Below are 21,961 nucleotides of genomic sequence, written 5' to 3' on the forward strand. Positions count from 1 at the left end.
CGTGGACGCGTATTACACTTGTGCGATGCGGTATCAATAGTGCTTGCAGAAATGACTTAAACTACCTGAAAAGAATTACATGGTAATCTGTTTCTTTTTTTCAAAACCTCATAATACCAACATGGTATATTATATAAGTATTCTATCGAGGCTAGCTAGCTCGCTTCCCCCGAGGACGGTTTGCGTTGATGTGAGAGTGTGTGCGTGTTTGTCCGTCTCACCTTCTTCTTGGTCATCCTCCTGAGTATTTGCCGTCTACACCAGTAAGTGGTCAAAAGTAGTGCATGATGCATGCTCCTCCCTCTCTTCCACCTTCCCCCCTCTTTTTCTTCCCTCCAGTTCAACATCTGGGACTTAAGATCCTCCGCTCCGACTCCAGTAGCTCCATCTCATCCCGTCTAGGTTGGACTTCTTCTCTCGCTCTCATTTTTTTTCCCCTCCTCCTCCGGCGAAGCTCGCATCCGACTTTCCTTCATTGTATTTCCTTTTTTTTTTTTTGCCCGCTGATGCCGTGACGAATGTCACGATGCCTTCAATTACAATCGTGGCGGTTGGTGTGCGGAGTGCAAGTGTGTAGTTGTTCACATTGTCTCCTATGTCTCTCAGTGGCAGTCACGCCCGGCTATTTCTGCTGCAGAGGTATCTACTCTTTCTCCTCTTTCGCCATCCCTCCGTCCATCTTGGCTGTGTCTGACACTCATCGTCCATTTTGATCCTCACAGCTGTGCACTGACTTTTGTATGTGTGTGTGTGTGCGTGCCCTTGGTTTTTGCTACGTGGCGGGGACCCAATCCCAGGTTTTAATGTCTTTGTGGGGACCTCATGGACTTGTGGGGACAATGTTGGTGGACCCCACAAGTTCTGACCTCTTTTTGAGGGTCAAGACTTGTTAGGAAATCTCTTGTGATGGTACGCATGGGCCGGCTACGGCCCGGGGGCCATGTGCGGCCCGTTAACTCATTCAGTGCCATGGATGAGAATTCTCGTCTTTTAAAACTAACAACGATCATGAATCATAAAATTCTGGTCAAAAACCCTTGACTAATGCTTACCTATTGTAAGCCAATTGAGCACTGTAGTGCTAACTGTCACCATTGGATGGCAGTGTTTCCACACTTAAAACACAGCTGCTGTTGTTACATGCAAGTGGAACTGAACTGCCAGTGCTTTAAAATAATAACTGTCAGCGCTAAAGCTTGATTTTGCTCATTACATTTTCAGTTGTTGTAAGTCATTTCTTTGTCAATTTTATATTGAAATATAGCGCCTTTTTTTTCTTTTATGAGGTGGATTATTAAAGCACTCAATCCATGTACTCCTGATCCAGCCCTTTTGCTAAATTTCAGAAGCTTTTATGGCCCTCAAATCAAAATATTTGCACACTCGTGGACTAGGAAATGCATTATGTCAATGGGATATCCCCAGTATAATACAAAAACCCACAAAAATGTGAGTGTGTGTGCCCTTGGTTTTTGTTCCTTTGTGGGGACCTCTTTCAGTTGTGGGGCCAATCTCGTGGACCCCACAAGTTCAGAACTTTTTGATTTTCTTTTAATGTGCAGTTTTGAATTTAATTTTGGTTGAGGTTATCTTTTGCGATGGTTAATGTTGGGGACTAGGAAATGCTTTTTATCACTGGGATGTCCCCACTACGATAGAACCCCCGTGTGTGTGTGTGTTGTTTGGACTTGCGGTCCAATTGTGGTCATATGGATGTTAGCGCTGCTCGCTCAAAAGCCCGTCCGGGTTTCCGCTCTGGCAATTTTTTTTTAATGAATTGTTTTGGTTGTACCAGACGAGTGCTTACGATCTGGGCTAGGTTTTTATTACTTTTTAAGACTCAAATAAGTACACATAGAATGGGTAGAACAAGTACACATTCTTTGGTGTGGTTAGTCCATTCACCGCTAGGGCTACCGGAAGTGACAATCGCAAGAAAGCAGGCTGCACCATAGAGCAGGGGTGTTCACAAACCTTTTCCTCAGAAGACCACACAGAGAAGGATCCAACCTGCCTGCAAAAACAAGCAAAATTTGGACCTCAGGTTTTTAGACACATTGGTTCTTTATGTACGATGGAAAAGAACAACACAAAAATCCAAAATGTCACCAAACGATCCCATTGGCACAAAACAATTTTGATCCCATCTGGACCGTGCGTGGGCCGCTGAAAAATGGATGGTGGGCCACAAACGGCCCCCGGGCCATATTTTGCACACCACTGTCTTAGATATAATGTTCAATTTCTCCAGCAACGTTTTTGAATTTGAGGACATTGGATGTCGCCTTTAAAATTCACCAGCAGAGGGTGCTAAAACACCATTGAAATCGATGCTTCTGTGACGTCACTGCTCCCCAACTATACGAAGAGCAGGCGTCACATACTAACGCTGGTAAACAAAGGTAAAATAATCTAAGCTAAGTGCCGCACTGCTGCTTCCCGCCTGCATCTTGACCTTCCTGCCGTGCACTTTTCATTCATTTTCTTCTCACTGCTCTCTTGATGATTGTTAATATGAAATGTTGTCGTCATGCTGTTTGTGGCTTGTTGTCGTCGGCTGCTGCACTTTGTGAGCTCGCACAGCGCCGGCCGCTTATTTTAATGACCACGTCAAGCACGGCTTTTTCAAATTCTACACAGCGCTTAGCCTCATGAAATGCACAATTTAAATATAGCTCTCTGTAGTCATTTTTTTTTAATTATCATTTTCTAAGCAGCTGTTCTAGCTCATATTCTGGCAGGATATCATTAGTTTTTTATGATTATTTCCCTTATTTTTTATGTAGTATTTTTTTACTATTATTATTTCTATATTTTTCTATTATTATTGTTTTTTTTTTTTTGGGCTATTATTTAATATCACACATGAATATTGTTCATGATATTATATTATTCCTAATTGTGATAAGCTTTGTTTTATGTTTAATAACTCATTAAATCCCAAAGACATATTTATACGTCTTTACGGGGCCCAGGCATTAAACCTCGGGTATTTATAGGGTAAAAATAGCTAGCGTTAAATTAGTTGTTAATTTTTAATTATTATTTATGATAGCATCAATAGTTTGATTTTATTCTTGAACTACTATTTAGGATTAGATTATTTTTGTATTGTAATACTGTTTTTTACTATCACCATTTGTTTTCCTATTATTTTTTATTATTTTAGTTTATATATATATATATATATATATATATATGGTCATCAAATGAAGGCACTAGGAAGGTACGTAAGATTTCAACAAGTTTGACTTAATGGTTTTTAATACCATGACAGGAACAGTGCATTTTTCTTTTCAAATTAAGAGCGAGTGAATTGGAACACGACACAACTTACTGCTGAATAGTGTTAGTGTGACTCCTTTGCTAAGCAGTGTTTTTCCTTATTTTGCTACCTGTAAGTTCAGCAGTATATAGTGTTATCAGACAGATTTTTTTTTTTTCATCCCAGAATGCTTTGCGCTAGTTAGGTGGCACTTGGCATGGGGAGAAAAGAAAAATCACTGGCAGTACAAAGGTGAAACTAGGTTGAGAATCGCAGACTTCTAGCATTTGGGTAATTATTCCGTCCTCTGCCGCCCCCTGCAGGCCTTCTGACTTTGGTGTGTTCTTGTGTTTGCATTTTAGCGCGCGGGCGCACCAACCTGGAGCTCCGCGAAAAGTTCATCCTCCCCGAGGGGACGCCGCAGAGCGTGTGCGCCCTTCGCTCGCGCGGCCGTCGCTCCAAGCCCGGCTCGCGCAACGCCTCGCCCACCCGCTCCTCGTCGTCGGCGTCGCACAGCGGCGCCTCCACGCCGGCCACGCCCACCGCGTCCGCCTCCTCAAGGGTAGGTGACATCACGTTTTACTCCACATAGTTGGTTTGCTAACAATTTTTTTTCAGTTAAATCTTCCAAAGCACATTTTTTCACACATTGTGCTCAAGGCTTGGGTAACGGCCAATCATGTCGCACCTGGTGGTCACATGACCATCACAACCTGAGCTGTGATTGTTTTTTTTGAGCCTTGATATCATTTTAGGTTGACAGCAAAGGAAAATGTCATTTTAGAGGTATTACTTGTAAATTAAACATAATTTATTTAGCGAATGAAGTATGTAAAGAATGGGTGTCAAACATACAGCCTGTGGCCCGGTTCTGGCCCTCAAATGAGTTTATTCCAGCCCGCAAGATGGTTTTATGAAGTATAAAAATGAGCTGAATTTTTTTTGAATATATGAAAAACTTACAGTGCAGCAACACATGTAGATGGACAATTTAAGCAACATCTTGCGACAGCTATTGGTTCTTAGTAACCTTTTTGTGGAGCGTCAATTATTTTTTTTAAGCTATTCGAGACAGGACTCGAATATTTGAAATATTTGAAATTGATTTTTGACTTGATTTTTGATATGGATATCAATGGCAGTAAGTGATTGGCGTATTTTGCGTCCGTTTTTAATGTGTTTTTTCTTTTACGTTTCATAATGTGTCTTGTGTGCAACCATGTTGTTCCATTGTTAACTTGTTTTTGGTCTTGTCTTGTTTTTGTCTCTTGTCGCTGTCAATCTTCCTTCTTCACACTTTGCTTTTTTTCCCAAATTTCTCATCATTTAATCTTGATTAAACAAACACACTATCCAAAATCAAACACTTGCTCAAAACGACTCGCTGGCCTCCGCTTGCAACACAACCGCTTTTCTTCCCTTCCTACTTCCTGCTTCCCCACTTCCTGCTTGCCACTTCCTGCTTTCCACTTCCTGCTTCCTTCCCTCAGTCGTCACACGCGCACTCTCGTGACTACGCCAAGCCGTGGCTTTCGCACAGTAAAAGCGCCTCTGCGAGCAAGTGTCAGTGCTGCCCGGAAGCCGGCGGCGGGGACGAGGTAAACGACGCGCGACACCACGTGACCCCAACGAAACTAAACAACCCAGCCCACCCATCCCCCCCCCCCCCTCCCCCTCCCCTCCTACTAAACGCGATCGCTATCTCCCGCCAAGCCATCATTGGAAGAAAAAAAAATGAAATAAAATCACAAAGCTGACACTAATGATACAATCTGACATTTCGCAAAATGTTGCGTGTGTTTATTGTGCGTCTTTCATGTTTTTGTGCTGCGTTGTCAGACATGTTGCGCAGTAAGCTCCATTGGCCGCCAGGTGTCCTCGTTTTTTTTCTGCATCGTTTAAACAAGCGGCAATGTCGATATTTACATTACATGTATTTAACTCACTTAACATGCCTCTTCGTACTACTTATTTTCGAGTTATTTATTATTTTATTATTATCAGAATTAATCATTTTTAACGATTGATTTTTTTCCTATTATAAGTGTTAAAAATTATTCATAATTATTGAACTCTTATTATTGCCTCTCGTTTACTTTTCCTAATTACTGATAGTTATTGTTTTGCTACATTTTTCAATACATTTTCCTATTACACTCTTAGCAACTTTTTCAACTATTTGCTTATGAATTTACTAAAGTTTTAACTTTTGATTTATTATTATTGTTATTTTTTGTTACCTTATTAGTAGTATTTGCTGGTTTCTTAGCTATTATTAATTGCTTAGTATAGTTTTGCTACTTCGAACAAATTTTTAAGATTACAATTTCCTTAATTATGTAGAATTATAATGATTCTGTAGCCTTATATTTTCTTAGAATTTCTAAATTGACACTTGAAGAAAGATCAGTTTAGTCGTGAAAATGCCTTTTGTTGTTTGTTCCTGCAGGGGGCGTCGTCGGGCTCCAAGTTGAAGCGGCCAACATTTCACTCCAGTCGCGGCTCGCTGACGGGAGAAAACGGCGGGTCCACGCACGCCGCCAAACGAACCGGTGAGTAAGACCTCAGCGCCCGCTCCCTTTCGAATTTGGAGGTCACATGACATGATTTTGTTTTTTATTTGATTTTTTTTCTGGATGAAATGAACCCGCTTTCCGCACGCGGCAGATCCGAAGCGAGCCGGGTCGTCGGCCGGCGGCCCCGCCAGCCGCGCGGGCAGCCGGGCGGGCAGCCGCGCCAGCAGCCGGCGAGGGAGCGACGCGTCCGACGCTTCGGAACTGCAGGACGCTCGCTCCGTCTGCTCGGACGCGTCCGACACCCCGCGCAGGCCCGGCGGCGCCGCCAAACCCTCCAAGATACCCACCATCACCAAAAAGACGCCCAGTCCCAAAGCACCCCTGTCCAGCAAGAAGTAAAAAAAAATAAAAAAATAATCTAGCATAGCTTACTTGAGAAAAGTGACAGGGAAAAAAAAATTGCCTCGTGGCGCCACATAGGGAACGCCACCCAGGTGGGCGAAGCGGGCCCGTGGTTTGCGAAAACCCGAAAACCCAAAAAAAATTTGAAGTTGCCTTCCACTGCCGACAAACACAACGAGCTGTTATGCCACAAAAAAATCCTGATAGAATTTAGGGTGGGGGAAAAACAAAACATTTCGGCTTGTGGGCCAGCAAATATGCAAGACGGGACAGGCCATGTGGAAGGCGGGGCCGCCACACGGATTGAGCGGGAACCCAACCACCGGCGAGAAGAAATTTCCCCTTTTTGATGCTCACTGGATGGACACAAAAACAATCTCCATTGTGTCACTTTTTGACTGTTAAAGAAGACAAGAGATGAGACGAGCCCCAATTTTCACCCCTGAAACTTCAAACACGAAAGCTAGCAAGTCAAGGTGATCTTCAACATTTTTCGTGCCTGTGAAAGAGGTATTTTTAGCGGCAATTTTGCTGCCGTCGTGGAAACGGGACGAGCCCCAAAACGTCCAACACCAGGATGTAGACGAAAACAAAAAAACATGCATTCTGCCTTGAAGACATTTTCCCACCTTTTATGTTGGGATGAAGTTGTCGCATGGCAGTGGCGGGACGAATTTAGGACACTCCCCTTTCTTCGGCTGCTCGAGGTGGCGCTAGTGAGTCAAGTGAATTTTTTCATGCCAAGTGAAGATGCCATTTTGGGCGGCAATTTTGCTGCCGTAACGAAGACGATGCAAAGCTCCAGTTTTCACACCTGAAACTTCAAACACCAAAATGGACACGCAAAAAAAAAAAAAGTGCAGTCTGCCTTTACAAGATTTTTCCACCTTTTTGGGCGGGATGAAGTCGCCATAGCAATTTTTCCGCCGTAACGGAGGCTAATGATTATAGGACACTAACCATTCTTCGGCGCTAGTGAGTCAAGTGCGGGAGTTTGCGCTTCCTTGACATTTTTTATGCCTGTAAAGGACGACATTTCCGGCGGAAATTTTTTTGCCGTAACAGCGGCGGGACTATACCTGTGTGGAAGAGTATTCCGACAGGACAGGACAGGGGTGTCAAACTTTTGGCGCCCGACTCTCTCCTCGACCATTTGGGGTTTCTTTCTCTGTTACGGAAGATTTTCATGTTACATCTTTCTGTTAATTTATAATCCAACTTTTTCGTTTGTTTGTTTAGCTTGACTTGAAAATCTAATATTTAATAATGAAGTTGGCAGAAGAAGATGAACAGGTGCGTTTGTCTAGCGACCAATCATGTGCGGACTCAGCAGCAACCAGAGGCGTTTTGTCCCGCAGACGTTTATAAGAAAAAGACATGGATTTTTATTTATTTATTGCCTCCCTCTCACAAGATGCCGTGTTACCGTGGGAACACGAGTAAGGGCGAAGGGAGGCAAGATGTGTAAAATGAAAAAAAAAAACTAAAATTATAAACTTTTTTGTTGATGTTTTTCTATTAAAATGATGCTTGCAGTAAAAAAATGTGTCTGTCTACATTTGTGGACAAAGTTACAGGGGAAGTTTCAGGAAAATAACAATGGGGCACAGTTATGCTCATAAGTAAGTTTTGTGGAAAACAACCGCATGCATCACCATTCGCCACAAGTTGGCAGACTTTTAATTGTAAGTTCGAGTACCCCTAGGATATGTAAACTTATTAGCACAACTTGGGGTATGTAAACTTAGCAGCACAACAGTAGCAGTCACCACTTTTAAACTATATGAACTTATGAACATGGAAAACACAAGTGCAACCAGCGGTGTGTGAACTTATGAGCACAACTATGCATCACCATTCAACAGGTGCTCATACTGTACAGACATCTAGTAAACTACTAACATATGAGCATAACTATACATATGTTGAGGGTATGCAAACTTATGAGCACAACTACCGTGTCAACCATTCAACAGACTTATGAGCACAATTTGTTATCATCATTCACCATTCATTGCCAGACATTAGTTGTGCTGTACTGTACATATGTACATCTCACATCTGTGAACTCATGAGCACATGTGATGTATCTAAACATATGAGCACAACTGTATACATTTCCATTTGTCCAGGGCATGCCAACTTGTGAGAACAACTATGGATCACCCATTCAGCACCAGTTGGCGGACATACTGTTACACTCTTAAGTTTAGGGTATGCAAATTTATTAGCACAACTATGTATCACCCATTCACCACCAGTTTGCTGACATACTGTTACATTAGTTTAGGGTATGCAAATTTATTAGCACAACTATGTATCACCCATTCACCACCAGTTGGCGGACATACTGTTACACTCTTAAGTTTAGGGTATGTAAATTTATGAGCACAACTGTGAGAACAATTCAGTCGTAGCCAGAAAAAGGTCCCGACAATAACGGAAATGCGAGCCAGATTGAAGCCACGCCCCTCCCAAGGCAGACGTGCCCAGCTCTCATCCACCGGACATTTCTGACTAATTTTCCCGTCAAGATAAGGGCACGCCCGGCTGGCTGGCTCTGCTCAGGAAATTTTTAGCTTGTGTGAATATTTGCGCTCCATCCGCGTCCCGCACGCTCACACACACGCGCACGTGGCGAAAGAGCACGTCCGCGTTGAGGTCTCGCGTGGTTACCGCGGCCGCAAGCAAGTCGTCGTCTTTGAAGGCCGCCACTCACAAAAACACACCAAACCGCACTGCAAAGCTTGACTCACTTCTCCCTCGCCTGTGCAACATGTCGAAGAACGTTTCTGCCAACAATGCGCCACATTAGAGCGAAATTATTCACACTTGGCCTAAATGTTCTTTTAGGCCACTTTCAAAGGTGCACTCTCGAACGGCGCCTCGAACATTAAGTGAAACCCTAAAAACGATTTAGCTCTTCAAGTGCCAACTTTATGACCAATGAATGAATTTGAAAGTTACTGTTCAACTGAACTGAAGATGTGATCCTTTCACCGACCACAAGGGGGAGCCACACATGAACAACACCTACTGTTATTTTCATTATACGGCTGTGTAAAAGGAGCTAACGTTTTTTGCATCATACAGTACACAGACCATACAAAAACCTTTCATATATTTACAGTACTTCCTCCCCACATCACAGTTCGAGTATTTATGACCTCATTTTTTCCATTGCAGGTTTCCCTCACATTTTTTATTGCCATATTTCTTTTAAATTCAGACGAGTAAAAAAAAAAAAAATCTACCTCTACCATGGATTTTAATTTATGACCAGAGCTTTAATGTAACTTTACTTCGCTATTTTTCTTCCGTTTTCGTCAGACCAGTACAAAAAAAGCACAGCAATTTTATTTATTTTAAAAAATCAACTTCACATGGATTTTCATTTATGATCATTCGTGCAGGTTTTATTTGCAATTTTCCAGACTTTTCCAGACTTTTTTTCAGACTAGTAAAAAATAAATAAATTTTGATTATTGACAATAAAATAACTTCTACTATAGTTTTCCATTAAAGACCAGAACTTTATAATAGGTGTATCTCCATATTTTGCTTGCAATTTCTCCTAAATCAGACGAGTTTTAAGAAAAATAGTAATTTCATTTATTGAAAAAAAAAATCAACCCCTGATTTTCATTTTTGATCATAACTTTATTGTAGATTTACACTATTTTCTTGCAATTTTTATTCCTTTTAAGTCATACCAGTCAAAGGAAACCCTAATGATCATTATTGCAGGTTTAATTCGCAATTTTTGTAGCAATTTTTCCTCCTTTGAAGTCAGACTGTTAAAAAAAGTAGTCATTTTATTTATTGAGAAAAAAATCAACTTCTACCATGGATTTTGATTCGCAATCTTTCATGCAATTTCTTTCCTCCTTTGAAATTCGAAAAATAGCTGTTTTATTTATTAAAAAAAAAAAAAAAAAACACTTAAATCTGTATGTACAATTTAGCTTTTTTTTTTATTTAGATCCATAATTTTATAGCAAGTTTACCTGGCTATATTTCTTGATATTTTGCCTCCTATGTCGACCGGACCAAAACAAACAAAAAAAAAAAAAATAGCAAAACGAGATATATACATTAAACACAAACTTAACCCTTTCACTGCCACTGACGGCGATAGACGTCGACTGTCAACTTGTGATGTAAAAGTGAGGTCACTAAAGCAAAAACAAAAAAACAAGAGAAATAGTGAGTTAAGCCGCTTTGGAGCGCGTGTCTGAAAAGACTCAAAACAAAGAGGCGGGAGTTGGAGTCCTCCCGCGTCAGGGGGACGGAACGTGAGAAGCTCTCCCCCTCCCTCTTACTCCAAGTCAGCTCGGACGCTCACCCACTCCCAGCGGCGTGCGGACGAGGAGCGCGAGTTTCCACCAAGGATTTTTTTGGTTTTGTTTTTTAGTCACCATTTGCTGGAGAGAAGCGGATTCCTGTGAGGTCTTTCCCGTTTTTGCGCGAAGGACATTGCAGATGGGTGAACCGCAAGCTCATTTGCACCTGCTCTCCTCTGAAATTAAAGTTTGTTGCCACAAAGCCCGGAGGATCTGCTCCATGCGGATCACGCCCACGAAGAGCTGCACCAGGAAGTCCAAAAAGGTTGGAGACGTAAACACATGAACCGGCGAGTTTGTGGAAAAGACTCGCAGAGGAACCGCGTCGGGGCAGTTGGGAGTGGAACGAGAAATCCCTTCACACAAAAGTTGAAGACAAGAGTTGGACATCTTCTGGAGGTTCCAGCGTGAGCAGGAGCAGAACTTAAAAATAGATTGAGAGCTAACTAAATGTTTGTAAAAGACTGTCAGAAGGATCCGGTTGAGAGACAGTTGAAGATCCAGAGATACGTGGTGAAGGTCTTCCTTAATTGGTTCTAGATCTGATAAATTACTTTCTGGTTAGAACCCTGCTTCAAACTGAAGACTGAGAAGATCGTAGAAGACACTTGATGGACTCCAGTTTTCGGAGTTTTAGCTTCAGTTGACCAATTGTCCAATTCAGGGACAACAGTTAACATTTGAAGAAAGAATCCCAGGAGGGGAACATCTTCCTTAAAATCTACTCTTTGAATAAAAACCACCACGAGGTCTAGACTAGAGAAAATTGGTGTTGGGACCCAAAGAACGGAGCTGAACGTTGTCTTCAGGGTCCAGCTTGTGGAGTAGACTCTCGGGAGGATCTGGACAAGTGAAGCTGGGACCGGAGAGAGGAACAGCTCCTGCGGGGTTGTTTTTTTGTGGAAGTGAAGGAAGTACAAGAATTTGCAGGGTTTTAGAAGAGGTTTATCCAGATCCCGGAAAGATAGGGCTGGAAGCGAACTTCTTGTTCAGGGTCCGCCTTGTGGAGAAGCTTCCCAGAAGGATCGAGACGGGAACATCTTTTCGAGAGAGGAGCTGACCATCTCCGGAGAGAAGAAGGCAAAGCAGGATGGGGACATCTCCACGACAAAGCGGGAGCCCGCCCAGGAACCTGTTCCTGCTTCTGGTCCTGCTCCTGCCGCTGGCCCAGCAGGCCCAGGCGGCTTTGCACTCCAGCTTCCGCCGACTGAGCGGGCGCGAGAAGAAAGAGATGCAGAAGGAGATCTTGTCCATCCTGGGCCTGCCGGGGCGGCCCCGGCCTCACCCGCCGCTCAGGCCGCCCTCGTCGGCGCCGCTCTTCATGCTGGACCTCTACCACGCCATGGCGGTGGACGGGGAGGACGAGCCGGCCTCGGCCAATGACGCGGTCCGGCCCGGCGCGGTGCGGCTGAGGGGCGGCGGCGGCGGAGGAGAGCGGAGGGCGGCCGTCCACCGCGCGGCGCTGCCCACCCTCAGCACCTACACGCCGCCGCTCGGCGCCGTGGTCAGCGAGGCCGACACCGTCATGAGCTTCGTCAATTTGGGTGAGTCGCCGCGAACGGATTCTCGCATTTGTCCCTGAATCCCGACTTCATCCTCGACGGTCTCGTTTTGTTCTCGGAATTCCTCTGACGCCAATATGTTGTTCTCACAATTCGGGGAAATTAGCGCCTTTGAAGTCATGATTCGGATTCGGTTTTCTTACTCGTTCCAAGGTCAGCATTCAGACACATTCTGACAAGTTAGAATTCGGACCTCTGAGAATTCTTACTCGTTCTGAGAGTTATGATTTTAAAGTGAGAAATTTGACACTCAAAAGTCTCACTTGATTCTCAGAAGCGTCACTCGGTAAAATCAGAATTCGAACTAATCAGAAATTCTCACTTTAAAATAATAATTCTGACTTTATCCTCGGAACTTTAAAATCAGAAGTCTGATGACCCAGATTTCTAAATTTAATCGTTATTTTAGTATGAAAAAAATGAGAATAAAGAGAGGATTCTGTGGTGGGAATTCTCAGCGACGGCTCAAAATTCTCACTTTAAACAAGGAATTCTGACTTTATTCTGGACCGACCCTAACTAAAGATGCTGCGACGCGAGCGAGCGTAAATATTAGCATGTCGGCGCCGACGGCCTCCTTCCTGCAAAACTTTACGCTTCAAGTGTTGTGTAAACGCACCCCCCGCTCCAAGTAATGAAGGGTTTCCCTTTTCTTTTTTTCCGAGCGAGCACACCCTGGAATGCGTCCGTCAACGCTGAGGCAAAACACGCTTTGCGTAGCGGCCCTTTGCGCAACGCAAAAGCTTCACACCTGCCGGTGGCGGCCCGCCGCCCCGCCGGCAGGTACGCGGGCCGCCGCTTCTATTTGCGCACGTCGTGACCTCACCCGAGCGGCGGGGCGCAGCTGCGCTCGATTAAAGGGTCCGAATGACACGCGTGGGCCCGCGGGCCAGATGAAAATGCGGCGAGGCCTAAAAATACCCAAAGGTCCAACCGAGACCTGCAATTAGTGGTGTGTGTGCGCACAGCAGCTGCTCTGGTGTCTCTAATTACTGCTCCACTCTGTGTGTGTGTGAGAGAGCGAGTGGGAGAGAGAATGAGTGTGTGTGTGTGTGTGTGTGTGTGTGTGTGTGTGTGGGCTTGTGTACCCTTGGTTTTTGCTCCATGGTAGGGACCAAATCCTAATTTTTATGGGGACCTCTTGGATTTGTGGGGACCATTTTCACAAGCGAGTGAGTGAGTGTGCCATTGTTTTTTGCTACATGCTGGGGACCAAATCACAATTTTTATGGGGACCTTTTGGACTTGTGGGGGGCCATTTTAGCGAGCGAGCGAGTGAGTGAGTGAGTGAGTGAGTGAGTGAGTGAGTGAGTGAGTGAGTGAGTGAGTGAGTGAGTGAGTGTGCCCTTGGTTTTTGCTACATGGCAGGGACCAAATCACAATTTCTGTGGGGACCTCTAGAACTTGTGGGGACCGTTTTAGTGAGTGAGTGAGTGAGTGAGTGAGTGAGTGAGTGAGTGAGTGAGTGAGTGAGTGAGTGAGTGAGTCCTTGGTTTTTGCTGCATGGCGGGGACCAAATCACAATTTCTGTGGGGACCTCTAGAACTTGTGGGGGCCGTTTTAGTGAGTGAGTGAGTGCATGCATGCTACATGGTGGGGACCAAATCCCAATTTTTATGGGGACCTTTTGGACTTGTGGGGGCCATTTTAGCACCTTGGTTTTTGCTGCATTTTAGCAAGTGAGTGCGTGATGCTCAACCCATCAAGGGTGGCCAAAACTTAGTGTCTCTATTTAAGATCCATCCTGTGTGTTTGTGTGTGTCCAGAGCTCACTTCCTGTGTATTTGTAAGCGTGTTACATCTTTATTACGCACACATTGATACACGCACGCGAAATCCAGTGTTTTGGAGCTCTTAAAAGTTTTTTGTGTGTAATTCAGTCCTTCTCAAATAAAAGCTACGGGAAATATAATTGCAATTCATGTTGGCATGATTTTTTTTCAATTTCAGAAACTTTGATGCATTTGCTTATTTTGTTGTTTGAGACTAACCTGTGTAAACACTGTAAAAAAGTCATTACCAGATGTTTATAGTTCATTTATGTTGCTTTTTGGATTAATGATAAAAAAGGACACAGTTTAAGTGATACTTAGCGGTTATATAAATATTTAGATTCTTTAGGTCAGAAAAAAAAAAAACTGTATGAGATTACATTTTTTTGTATTGTATAACCGCTAAGGATTTCACAAATGAAAATGCAAATGTTTGAATGGCGGTTCTTGCAGTGGAGCAGGAACGGGACCTGCTGCAGCCCCGTCCCTACTGGAAGGAGTTCCGCTTCGACCTGACCCCTCTGCCCCAGGGCGAGACCGTGACCGCGGCCGAGTTTCGCATCTACAAGACGCTCGCCGTCGGCCAGCGGGCCAACAGGACCCTGCACATTTCCGTCTACGAGATCCAGAAGGACAACAGGCACAGGTACCCGCTACGCTATTCTACTCGGAAAAAAAAAAAAAAAAAAATATATATATATATATATATATATATATATATATATATATATATATTAGTAAAAGTGAAAAAGCCATTGAAACATTTTCTCAAGCAGAAGACATATTTGATATTTTTTCTTAGTTTGAAATAATTTTGGAAAAAAGCAAGTACTTATTTGCAATATTCACTCAAACTAAACAAACTTATCAAAGATAAATGTAAAACAAGTTATAATAAACTTGATATTTTTTCAAGATTTTACGGTTTACATTTTTGCAATCAAATATTTTTTATGGAATTTTTTTTCAAGGAAATTGAACTACAAAAGAGTAATTTTCTATTTTTTTCTAGTGGGAATGAATACATTTAGAATATTTTTTTATTGGAAAAAATCAAGTATTTGCAATATTCACTTGAAAAAAACGTTTTTCAAGATTTTATTTACATTTTACAAGTATTTTTTTAAGGAAATTGAACTGCAGAAGAGACATTTTTTTCCAGCGGAATGAAATATTTCAGAAAATACTGTTTTCAAAATATAATTTTCTTCTAGAATGTTTTTATAGGGGAAGTTCGTCAGTCACTCCAACGGGACAGAGCGGTCGTTTGGACAAAAAGCCTCTTTTCCAAAGCGCCGAAGGTCTCATTTGGAAACGTTGCACGCAGGGAGCCCGAGTTGGTTCTGCTGGACATGCAGTCGGTGGCGGCGGGTCAGGAAGGCTGGCTGGCCTTCGACGTGACCTCGGCGTCCAACCACTGGCTCCTGCGCCCCCGCAGCAACCTGGGCATCCGCCTGTACGTGGAGACCGAGGAAGGTGCGTGGGCCTCCCGCGCGCCTTTCCGCCTTCTCGCTCCGATCCCGCGCCTCGCCTTTCCCAGATCGCTCGCTGTCGGCGGCCTGGATCGGGCTGGTGGGGCGCAGGGGCCCTCGCTCCAAGCAGCCCTTCATGGTCACCTTCTTCCGGGAGAACCAGATCCCCTGCCGGCCCCCCCGCGCCGTCAAGACGCACCCCCGCAGGAAGAAGCCCAAATACGACCTCCCCGTGCCCAGCATCCACAGTAAGCGCTCGCCGCCTCTTTCCATTCACCGCCGGCCCCCCCCGAGCCCAAAAACTGAAAAAAATATACATAAATACCTAGTGCCGAGTTAAGGGAATCCTAAAAAAAAATTACGGGTAAAAACGTTTTTGGGAGTGAACGAGTTAAAAAGTCAACCTTTCAGTGATTGAAATGATAGCATTTCATTGCATTGTGATGCAAAATCACTAGCGCTTGCAGAGTTGACTCAATATTTAGATGGCAAGTGTTTTTTGTTTTTTAACTTTCTTGGCCATTGGTCTCAAAAAACAACAAGAATGTGAATGTATGTATTCATTCGTTTATTTGTACTAAAAAGCGGTGTGCATTTCTTTGCGTACCAAATACTCAAAATTACGTTTGAAAATAAAAGTGATTATGTTTGAAAATAAAAGTGATTGTGCCAAATGAAAAAACAAACAAACAAAAAAAAATTGGGCTATAATGTCATGCTATTTTAGCTTATGGTAGTCGCACAGTCAGAATATCAGACAGGCCAATGTTTATATTTGATATTATATCCATATTATATTTTTGTTTCCCGCTCAGATCGAAGTCCCGCCAACAGCGGCGGACAGCCGTGTAAAAAACACGAACTCTACGTCAGCTTCAGTGACCTCGGATGGAAGGTGAGTGTTTTGTTTTGTTTTTTCCCACTGCGGTAGGTTTACATGAAGTCATACATTTGTGATAGGAAAAAAAAATACTTGACTGTTTGTACTTTAGAGAAAAAAAACTTGAAAATGGTTTGTCAAGCTAATCTATATATTTAAATAGAAAATAAGGAATTAATTCACCTTGTTTTATATGTAAAGAACTTAATCTGTATTAGTACTATTTAGATGTTCAGAACGTTCATAGTTTTTCATACTCAATATTTTTGTTGAGGTGTTAACGCCCCTTTGTTTTTAAAGATGCTAAAGTTAAATGGATAATTAAGGGGTCTTAAATAATATTAGATTAATATATAATAAATATGTAGTTTGAGCTCTGTTGCCTCATTTTACCTATGAGTATACGTGAGTTTTCTTTTCTTACATCCGGTGTTCTGTAGTAGTAGTCTTCTTAGTGCTGTGTGTGTGTGTGTGTGTGCGCGCGCGTGACGGAATAAGGACTGGGTTCTGGCCCCCACTGGCTACTCGGCATACTACTGCGACGGCGAGTGTTTCTACCCGTTGGGCGCCTGCATGAACGCCACCAACCACGCCCTCATCCAACAAGTGGTCAGTATCACCCCCGCTCCATTGCATTCAGTCAAAACGATTGCAAATACGCGATGCCATTTTGAAGCCCCGGATCTCCAAAGACGTTTTTATTCGCCTTACATTCGTTTCTTTTGATGTCTCAAAAAGATCACTATACTCCATTGTTAAAATAGTTGACGGCCAATTTGATCAACTATTACTTGTCATATTGAAAAGCTCTCGTCAAAATGAAAATATTCCATATTTTGTGAACTCGTGATTGATAAGTATCTTTCAAAACTACTTGCTATGGACTAAAAATGACATCATAGCTCACTTGTGGGTCAGCCTAAACCGAGAATTGGAAAAAAATGTACGCGAAACAAAAATCATCAGCCAATTATTAACATAGCTAATTTAATCGATTAGTTGTCATCTTGACAGCGCTTACACAAGACATTTAGTTTGTCCATGATATTATTTTTTACGTACAATTAATGTCTTTCCAAACGCATTTTTCCACTCGCTGTCAACCGAAAATGGCATCGCGAGGGTCACAACCAATCGCGGCTCATCTGTTGGTCACGTGACCGGCGCAATTTAAGCAATGGGACAATTTGAGGTTAAACACTGGCTCAAAGAGATTCCGCGATTCAAATATTTGTTGGTTAATTCAATAATCGATCAGTCGCTTCGACAGCTTTCGTAAAAACTAAATTGTTTGTCTATTGTTGTTTTACTAAGAAAATAATGTTTTAATGTACTGTAGAATTCCCAAACATTTTTCTACTTGCCGTTGACGTCACTTGCGTACCGACCAATCGCGGCTCATCTGCCAGAAGAATCAGAAGAATTTGAGGTTAAACGCCACCTCAAAAGGATTCCTCGATGAAAACGGTTGCGGATTATTTCAGCGATCGATTTGATTTTGACATTTGTAATTCCGGTACAGTCCTGGTTAGCGCGCGTGAAATTGCGGGCGTTTGCGCGGCAGGTGCACCTGCTGAAGCCCGACGAGGTGCCCAAGGCGTGCTGCGCGCCCACCAAGCTGAGCCCCATCTCCGTGCTCTTCTACGACGACAACAACAACGTGATCCTCAAGAAGCATCGCAACATGGTGGTCAAAAACTGCGGCTGCCTTTGAGGGCCGCGTCGCCGCGGCGACGGCAAGCAAAAACCCAGAGGAAAGTGGACTTTTTGAGTTGTTTTTTTTTTTTTTCTTTTATTACAAGATGCACACGCGGTACTTATTTGGTCACACGATTTTCTAGTCCTTGGAAAAAATGAAATGCAGCGTTGAGCGAGTGCCAACACAAATTGTGCTTATAATACTTGTAAGTTAGCGTTCCAGATGACTAAAAAAAAATTATTCCGTAAGTTATTGCTGAGTGTAGATTTAAAAAAAAAACAAAAGACTGAGGTACTGTCGCTAAGCGCCTGATGTTTAGTGGTTAACGTCAAAAATATGTGAAACTGTCATTCGTCCTTCGCGCGCAATCCTGACACTTTGTAAGCATGTTGCTTGTACACAATAAATATGTTTTTTTTTTCTTTTAAAAACGGGTCACCCCTTTTTTTTACCGTCTTTTTCACACACGTGTCAGCTCCATGTCGCTAGACAGACGGCTCCCGGAGTTCTTCATCCGTCATCGTATTGTGTCTACGACAAAGGACGTGTGAGACGACGCGCCCGTTGAATAACATGGGGGTAGTTCTCACCTGGGGGGTGGGGGTGGGGGGGGGGGGGGGGGTCTTTCAAGCCTGAACATCAGCCAGCTCGGGAGGCATGGGAGACTTGGGGTGTTTGCTCTCAAAATGTTGCTTGAAGGTTTTTGGATCAGGCATTTGGGTCTGGAAAAATGCATACGACACAAATCTCAGTGATTTGGCAAAATGAAGCTTCGTGAGGCACCGGTTGTATTTTTTTTTTATCCCCTGGATGGCGCTTTCGTTTTAAGGATGAAGACTCATACAATTAAAAAGTATTACCTTTCTACTGCATCTTTAAACCCTGAGCGCCGGAAGAAAAAGAGCCATGCAGTGACTAGCAAAAATCTGCGGCCCTCTCTAAAGTTTTGACGCGATTATAAGCGCCATAAGATGGCGGCAAAGCACTACTTATATCTAAGACTTCAACATCCAACACCAAGATGCTCCCAGATGGTGCACAATAGGTGAGTTTTCAGCAAATCACCCATGACACTCCACAAAATATATATATATATTTGGGATTTCCATTTCAGTCCAATATTGATTGGGAAAATGAAAATGATCTTTTTATGTCATGAGTTTACAGCGCGGTTTTGCCATTTTACACAGCCTGTAACGTGAGTGGAATTTATTGAAATTATGGTTATTTATAGATATATTACTAAATAGACAGTTTACAGTAATTTATACGTATATTGGCAGCTTGTAATAATAACCACATGATTTAATTGGATATTTGATTAATTTTAAGAACTATTAATTACCTTAAATTTTTATTTTTTTGTAGAAAACTAATTATAGCAAGAATTTTTTAATTTTTGCAACATTAGTTCTTCTGAGAATGTCTTCAATACAACACGAACATCCTGAACTGAATCAAATTTTAAAAAACTAATCTTGAATCGAATCGAGACCCGGTCCTAGCTTACGCTGAACTATGCGTCACATGGGGTGTCCAAACATTTTTGTTTGAGGGCCACAAAAAAAAAAGAAACCGAAAGACGCAAGGGTCACTGTAAGATTCTCCTGCTTTCATTGACACTAAAATAAATCAAGCAAGCATTGAAAATTCACAACAGTATTTTTGAAGATTGTAAGGCGAAGACTTAAAAGATTTTGTGGGAGGCCACACGCCCTGAAACGCAGACCAATCCTTCTCCGCATTCAGAACTTGAACACAAAGTTGAGTTGTAATTTATATTTAATGCTGCGGGTTACCGAATAATAAATGGCGGGCAGTAAATGCCCCGCGGGCCACCGTTTGGACACCCCTGCTGATTAAAGGTTTGGTGTAATTTGCGGATGTACCCTGCAGACGGGGCAGGTGTGGACCAGCGCCACCTTGGCCGCCGTCTTCTGGTCGGCCGCCTGGCCCTTCTTTTTCTCGGCGGCCTTCTTGGCGTTCTTCTGCTGGGACTGAATCTTCTGCTGCCCGCGAGCCATGGCCCTCACATGCAACCTGAAAAATTAACCGGTCAATTTCGATACGTTCAAATTCATCTAAAATGACATCCACACCTGTGCTATGCTAACACGCTAACCTCGAAGACAAGCCACTGTGTAAAAAAAAAAAAGGAAAGAAAACTAATGTATAAGAAGTCTTGGTGTCCAATAAAATAACTATATCGCCAGACGTTAAAAAAACAAGATATCACACTTAGAAACACGCCTAATCTTGGGTGTCCACCTGGCTAAAATGCTAATTAAATTAGCTCACCACAATAGCAAATGACGCTAAGACATTATTATTATTAACGCCGGAATAAAAGACTATTTCAACGTGGTCCCTTTCGAAATTAAACACAGCAATACGTCACAGCAAAGTGTTTTAATAGTTAATAGCGGAGAAACGCAAAAGTTTACAGACGTTATTTACCTTGGAGGTTTTGCACTTTTGCTTGCTCTTTTGTCGTTCTCGTAGGTGAACAGCACCGGAAGTACGTCATCGTTGAAGACGTCAAGGGGGAATGGTGGAGGAACAGCGACATCTCTGTTCTGGAGCAGCTGCAGCAGCGACGTCACTATTTAAAGTTTTTCTTTTTTCAATATCGTACCTCCTGTTACGTCACTTTTTTTTCAAATGCACTTAGAAATATGTTATTTTCAATGTCTATCTTGTACTACATGCTTTATGTGACTTCAAAAAGGACTTTCTAAACGTTATCATTTAAAAGTGTTAGACTTTTTGGGGAATATCCAAAAATATCAATTTCTAACTTTAGCATTCATTAAAGGTCTTGCTCAGGAAAAATGTCTTATATCATTTAAGAAAATGTTATGTATGTTTTTAATATATGCTTTAGCATTTTTATTGTTGCCATTTCAAAGAAATGCCTTTTTATTAGCTTTTTACTTTGTGTAAGGCTTCATTTTAGATGTGAATCAAGTTTTTGGTGTTTTACGTGATATGAAAAAAGACGTGCGACATCTGTGCTTTCTTTTTTTAAAAATCTTACCAAATTACTACTCTTACAGTTGAGATGTGTTCACAAAAATAAAGCATAAACTTGACAGGGAACGAGATTGCACGTGACAAATCGGGTCGAACCATTCTATTATCGGAGGCTTTTTAAAATAATGATATTAAATAACGTACTGAACATCTGAGTTGACTTAGCCCGAGGTGGGAAACTCCTCTGAGTGAGTTTTCGGTTCGAGAACAGCTGATCTGCGTTAGTTCAACCAAGTCCGAGTAGGTTCACCCGGAGTTAAGCGCGTGCATGACGACAATAAAAAGCGACCATCGGTGGAGCCCCGACGCCGTGAGTCACTTTGGCAACTGACACCAGAGAACGAGCAACTTCTCTCCTCCTCCTCCTCCTTCTCCTCCTCCTTCAACTCCTCTAGAACTGGAAGCACTAGTGCATGCTTATAGTGAGTACACACAATATATCTATCTTTGTTTTTAATGGCAACACTGCTGCAGTAACTGAGGAGAGACAATCGGCGTGAGAGACAATTTCTTTCGAGTCGATGCGTTAGTTAATGCAGTGTCCATTTAACATTTAATCGCGCTGTCATTTAATATTACAAGTGAAAACAGCGGTGTTCAAGGATTCATTTTATTTTCGTCTCACAGGCGTAAAGTGCATTAGGCAGCAAGTGGAAATGAAATATACAAATATAATTCAAACAGGTGAGGCACAATTTGCTTGTACCCAGAGGCCCTCGATTGTAACTCACTTTGGCTGTAAATATAGAACATATTAAAGTCGCATACGTATCGTTCAGCGGGCACTTCAACGTGTCGTAGCTGTGTCCGGTTTAGATTTACAGGATCACATCAGGAAGCCCTACAAAATAAAACCGCACTACTACTAATCCCAGTCAGAGGTTACAGGAGAATGTTGTTGAGGGAATATAATTCCAAATGTGGTCGTTAATCTCAACAGAACGATCGCCATATCAGTCGCCCGCGATCCCGTCAAATTTCTCCTTAATTATCCTTAAAGGGACAGTGCGTAAGATG

At 42.7% G+C, this 21,961-nt stretch overlaps 3 protein-coding genes across 6 annotated transcripts in view; 2 read left to right on the forward strand and 1 right to left on the reverse strand.

The window, feature by feature from the left end:
- The window catches only part of macf1a (microtubule actin crosslinking factor 1a), a 129,660-nt gene extending 121,933 nt beyond the window's left edge, over positions 1-7,727 (forward strand). The window contains 6 exon segments of the mRNA XM_088404550.1: positions 340-402; positions 607-639; positions 3,628-3,827; positions 4,756-4,863; positions 5,715-5,817; positions 5,933-7,727. Coding sequence (XP_088260676.1) covers positions 340-402; positions 607-639; positions 3,628-3,827; positions 4,756-4,863; positions 5,715-5,817; positions 5,933-6,180 — 755 coding nt within the window. The 3' untranslated portion in view covers positions 6,181-7,727.
- A 2,789-nt stretch (positions 7,728-10,516) lies between these two features.
- bmp8a (bone morphogenetic protein 8a) lies at positions 10,517-18,408 on the forward strand. Of its 3 annotated transcripts, none has more exons than XR_015863948.1 (7): positions 10,517-12,070; positions 14,314-14,506; positions 15,188-15,336; positions 15,401-15,580; positions 16,148-16,227; positions 16,668-16,821; positions 17,777-17,823. XR_015863948.1 is itself a non-coding variant. In XM_088404551.1 (7 exons), the coding sequence occupies exons 1-7, from the start codon at positions 11,617-11,619 to the stop codon at positions 17,924-17,926; spliced, it is 1,317 nt and encodes a 438-aa protein (XP_088260677.1). In that variant the 5' UTR covers positions 10,517-11,616; the 3' UTR covers positions 17,927-18,408. The 3 variants fall into 3 exon arrangements, 2 of the variants coding, with proteins under 2 accessions (XP_088260677.1, XP_088260678.1); XM_088404551.1 differs by having other exon boundaries at positions 16,711-16,821; positions 17,777-18,408; XM_088404552.1 differs by lacking the exon at positions 17,777-17,823 and having other exon boundaries at positions 16,653-16,814.
- Positions 17,985-20,494, reverse strand: LOC148406371 (transcriptional regulator ZNF706). 2 transcript variants are annotated; one of them, XM_088404554.1, is made up of 4 exons: positions 20,369-20,494; positions 19,801-19,951; positions 18,522-18,633; positions 17,985-18,444 (listed from the first exon to the last, which is right to left on the reverse strand). In XM_088404554.1, the coding sequence occupies exons 2-3, from the start codon at positions 19,933-19,935 to the stop codon at positions 18,538-18,540; spliced, it is 231 nt and encodes a 76-aa protein (XP_088260680.1). In that variant the 5' UTR covers positions 19,936-19,951; positions 20,369-20,494; the 3' UTR covers positions 17,985-18,444; positions 18,522-18,537. The 2 variants fall into 2 exon arrangements, with proteins under 2 accessions (XP_088260680.1, XP_088260679.1); XM_088404553.1 differs by having other exon boundaries at positions 17,985-18,442; positions 18,502-18,633.
- Positions 20,495-21,961: the final 1,467 nt, after the last annotated feature.

The sequence above is a fragment of the Hippichthys cyanospilos genome, chromosome 21, assembly GCF_059441005.1.
Source record: "Hippichthys cyanospilos isolate Australia breed blue-spotted pipefish chromosome 21, RoL_Hcya_1.0, whole genome shotgun sequence".
Lineage (NCBI taxonomy): Eukaryota > Metazoa > Chordata > Actinopteri > Syngnathiformes > Syngnathidae > Hippichthys > Hippichthys cyanospilos.

Excerpts from the sequence above, each read along its gene's own strand:
- bmp8a (XM_088404551.1), top strand. The coding sequence starts at position 11,617 with ATGGGGACATCTCCACGACAAAGCGGGAGCCCGCCCAGGAACCTGTTC. Across the intron at positions 14,507-15,187 it reads CAGAAGGACAACAGGCACAG|GGAGCCCGAGTTGGTTCTGC; the intron begins GTACCCGCTACG and ends CGTTGCACGCAG. Across the intron at positions 16,228-16,710 it reads TCAGTGACCTCGGATGGAAG|GACTGGGTTCTGGCCCCCAC; the intron begins GTGAGTGTTTTG and ends TGACGGAATAAG.
- LOC148406371 (XM_088404554.1), bottom strand. The coding sequence starts at position 19,935 with ATGGCTCGCGGGCAGCAGAAGATTCAGTCCCAGCAGAAGAACGCCAAG. Across the intron at positions 18,634-19,800 it reads ACACCTGCCCCGTCTGCAGG|ACCCAAATGCCTGATCCAAA; the intron begins GTACATCCGCAA and ends GCATTTTTCCAG.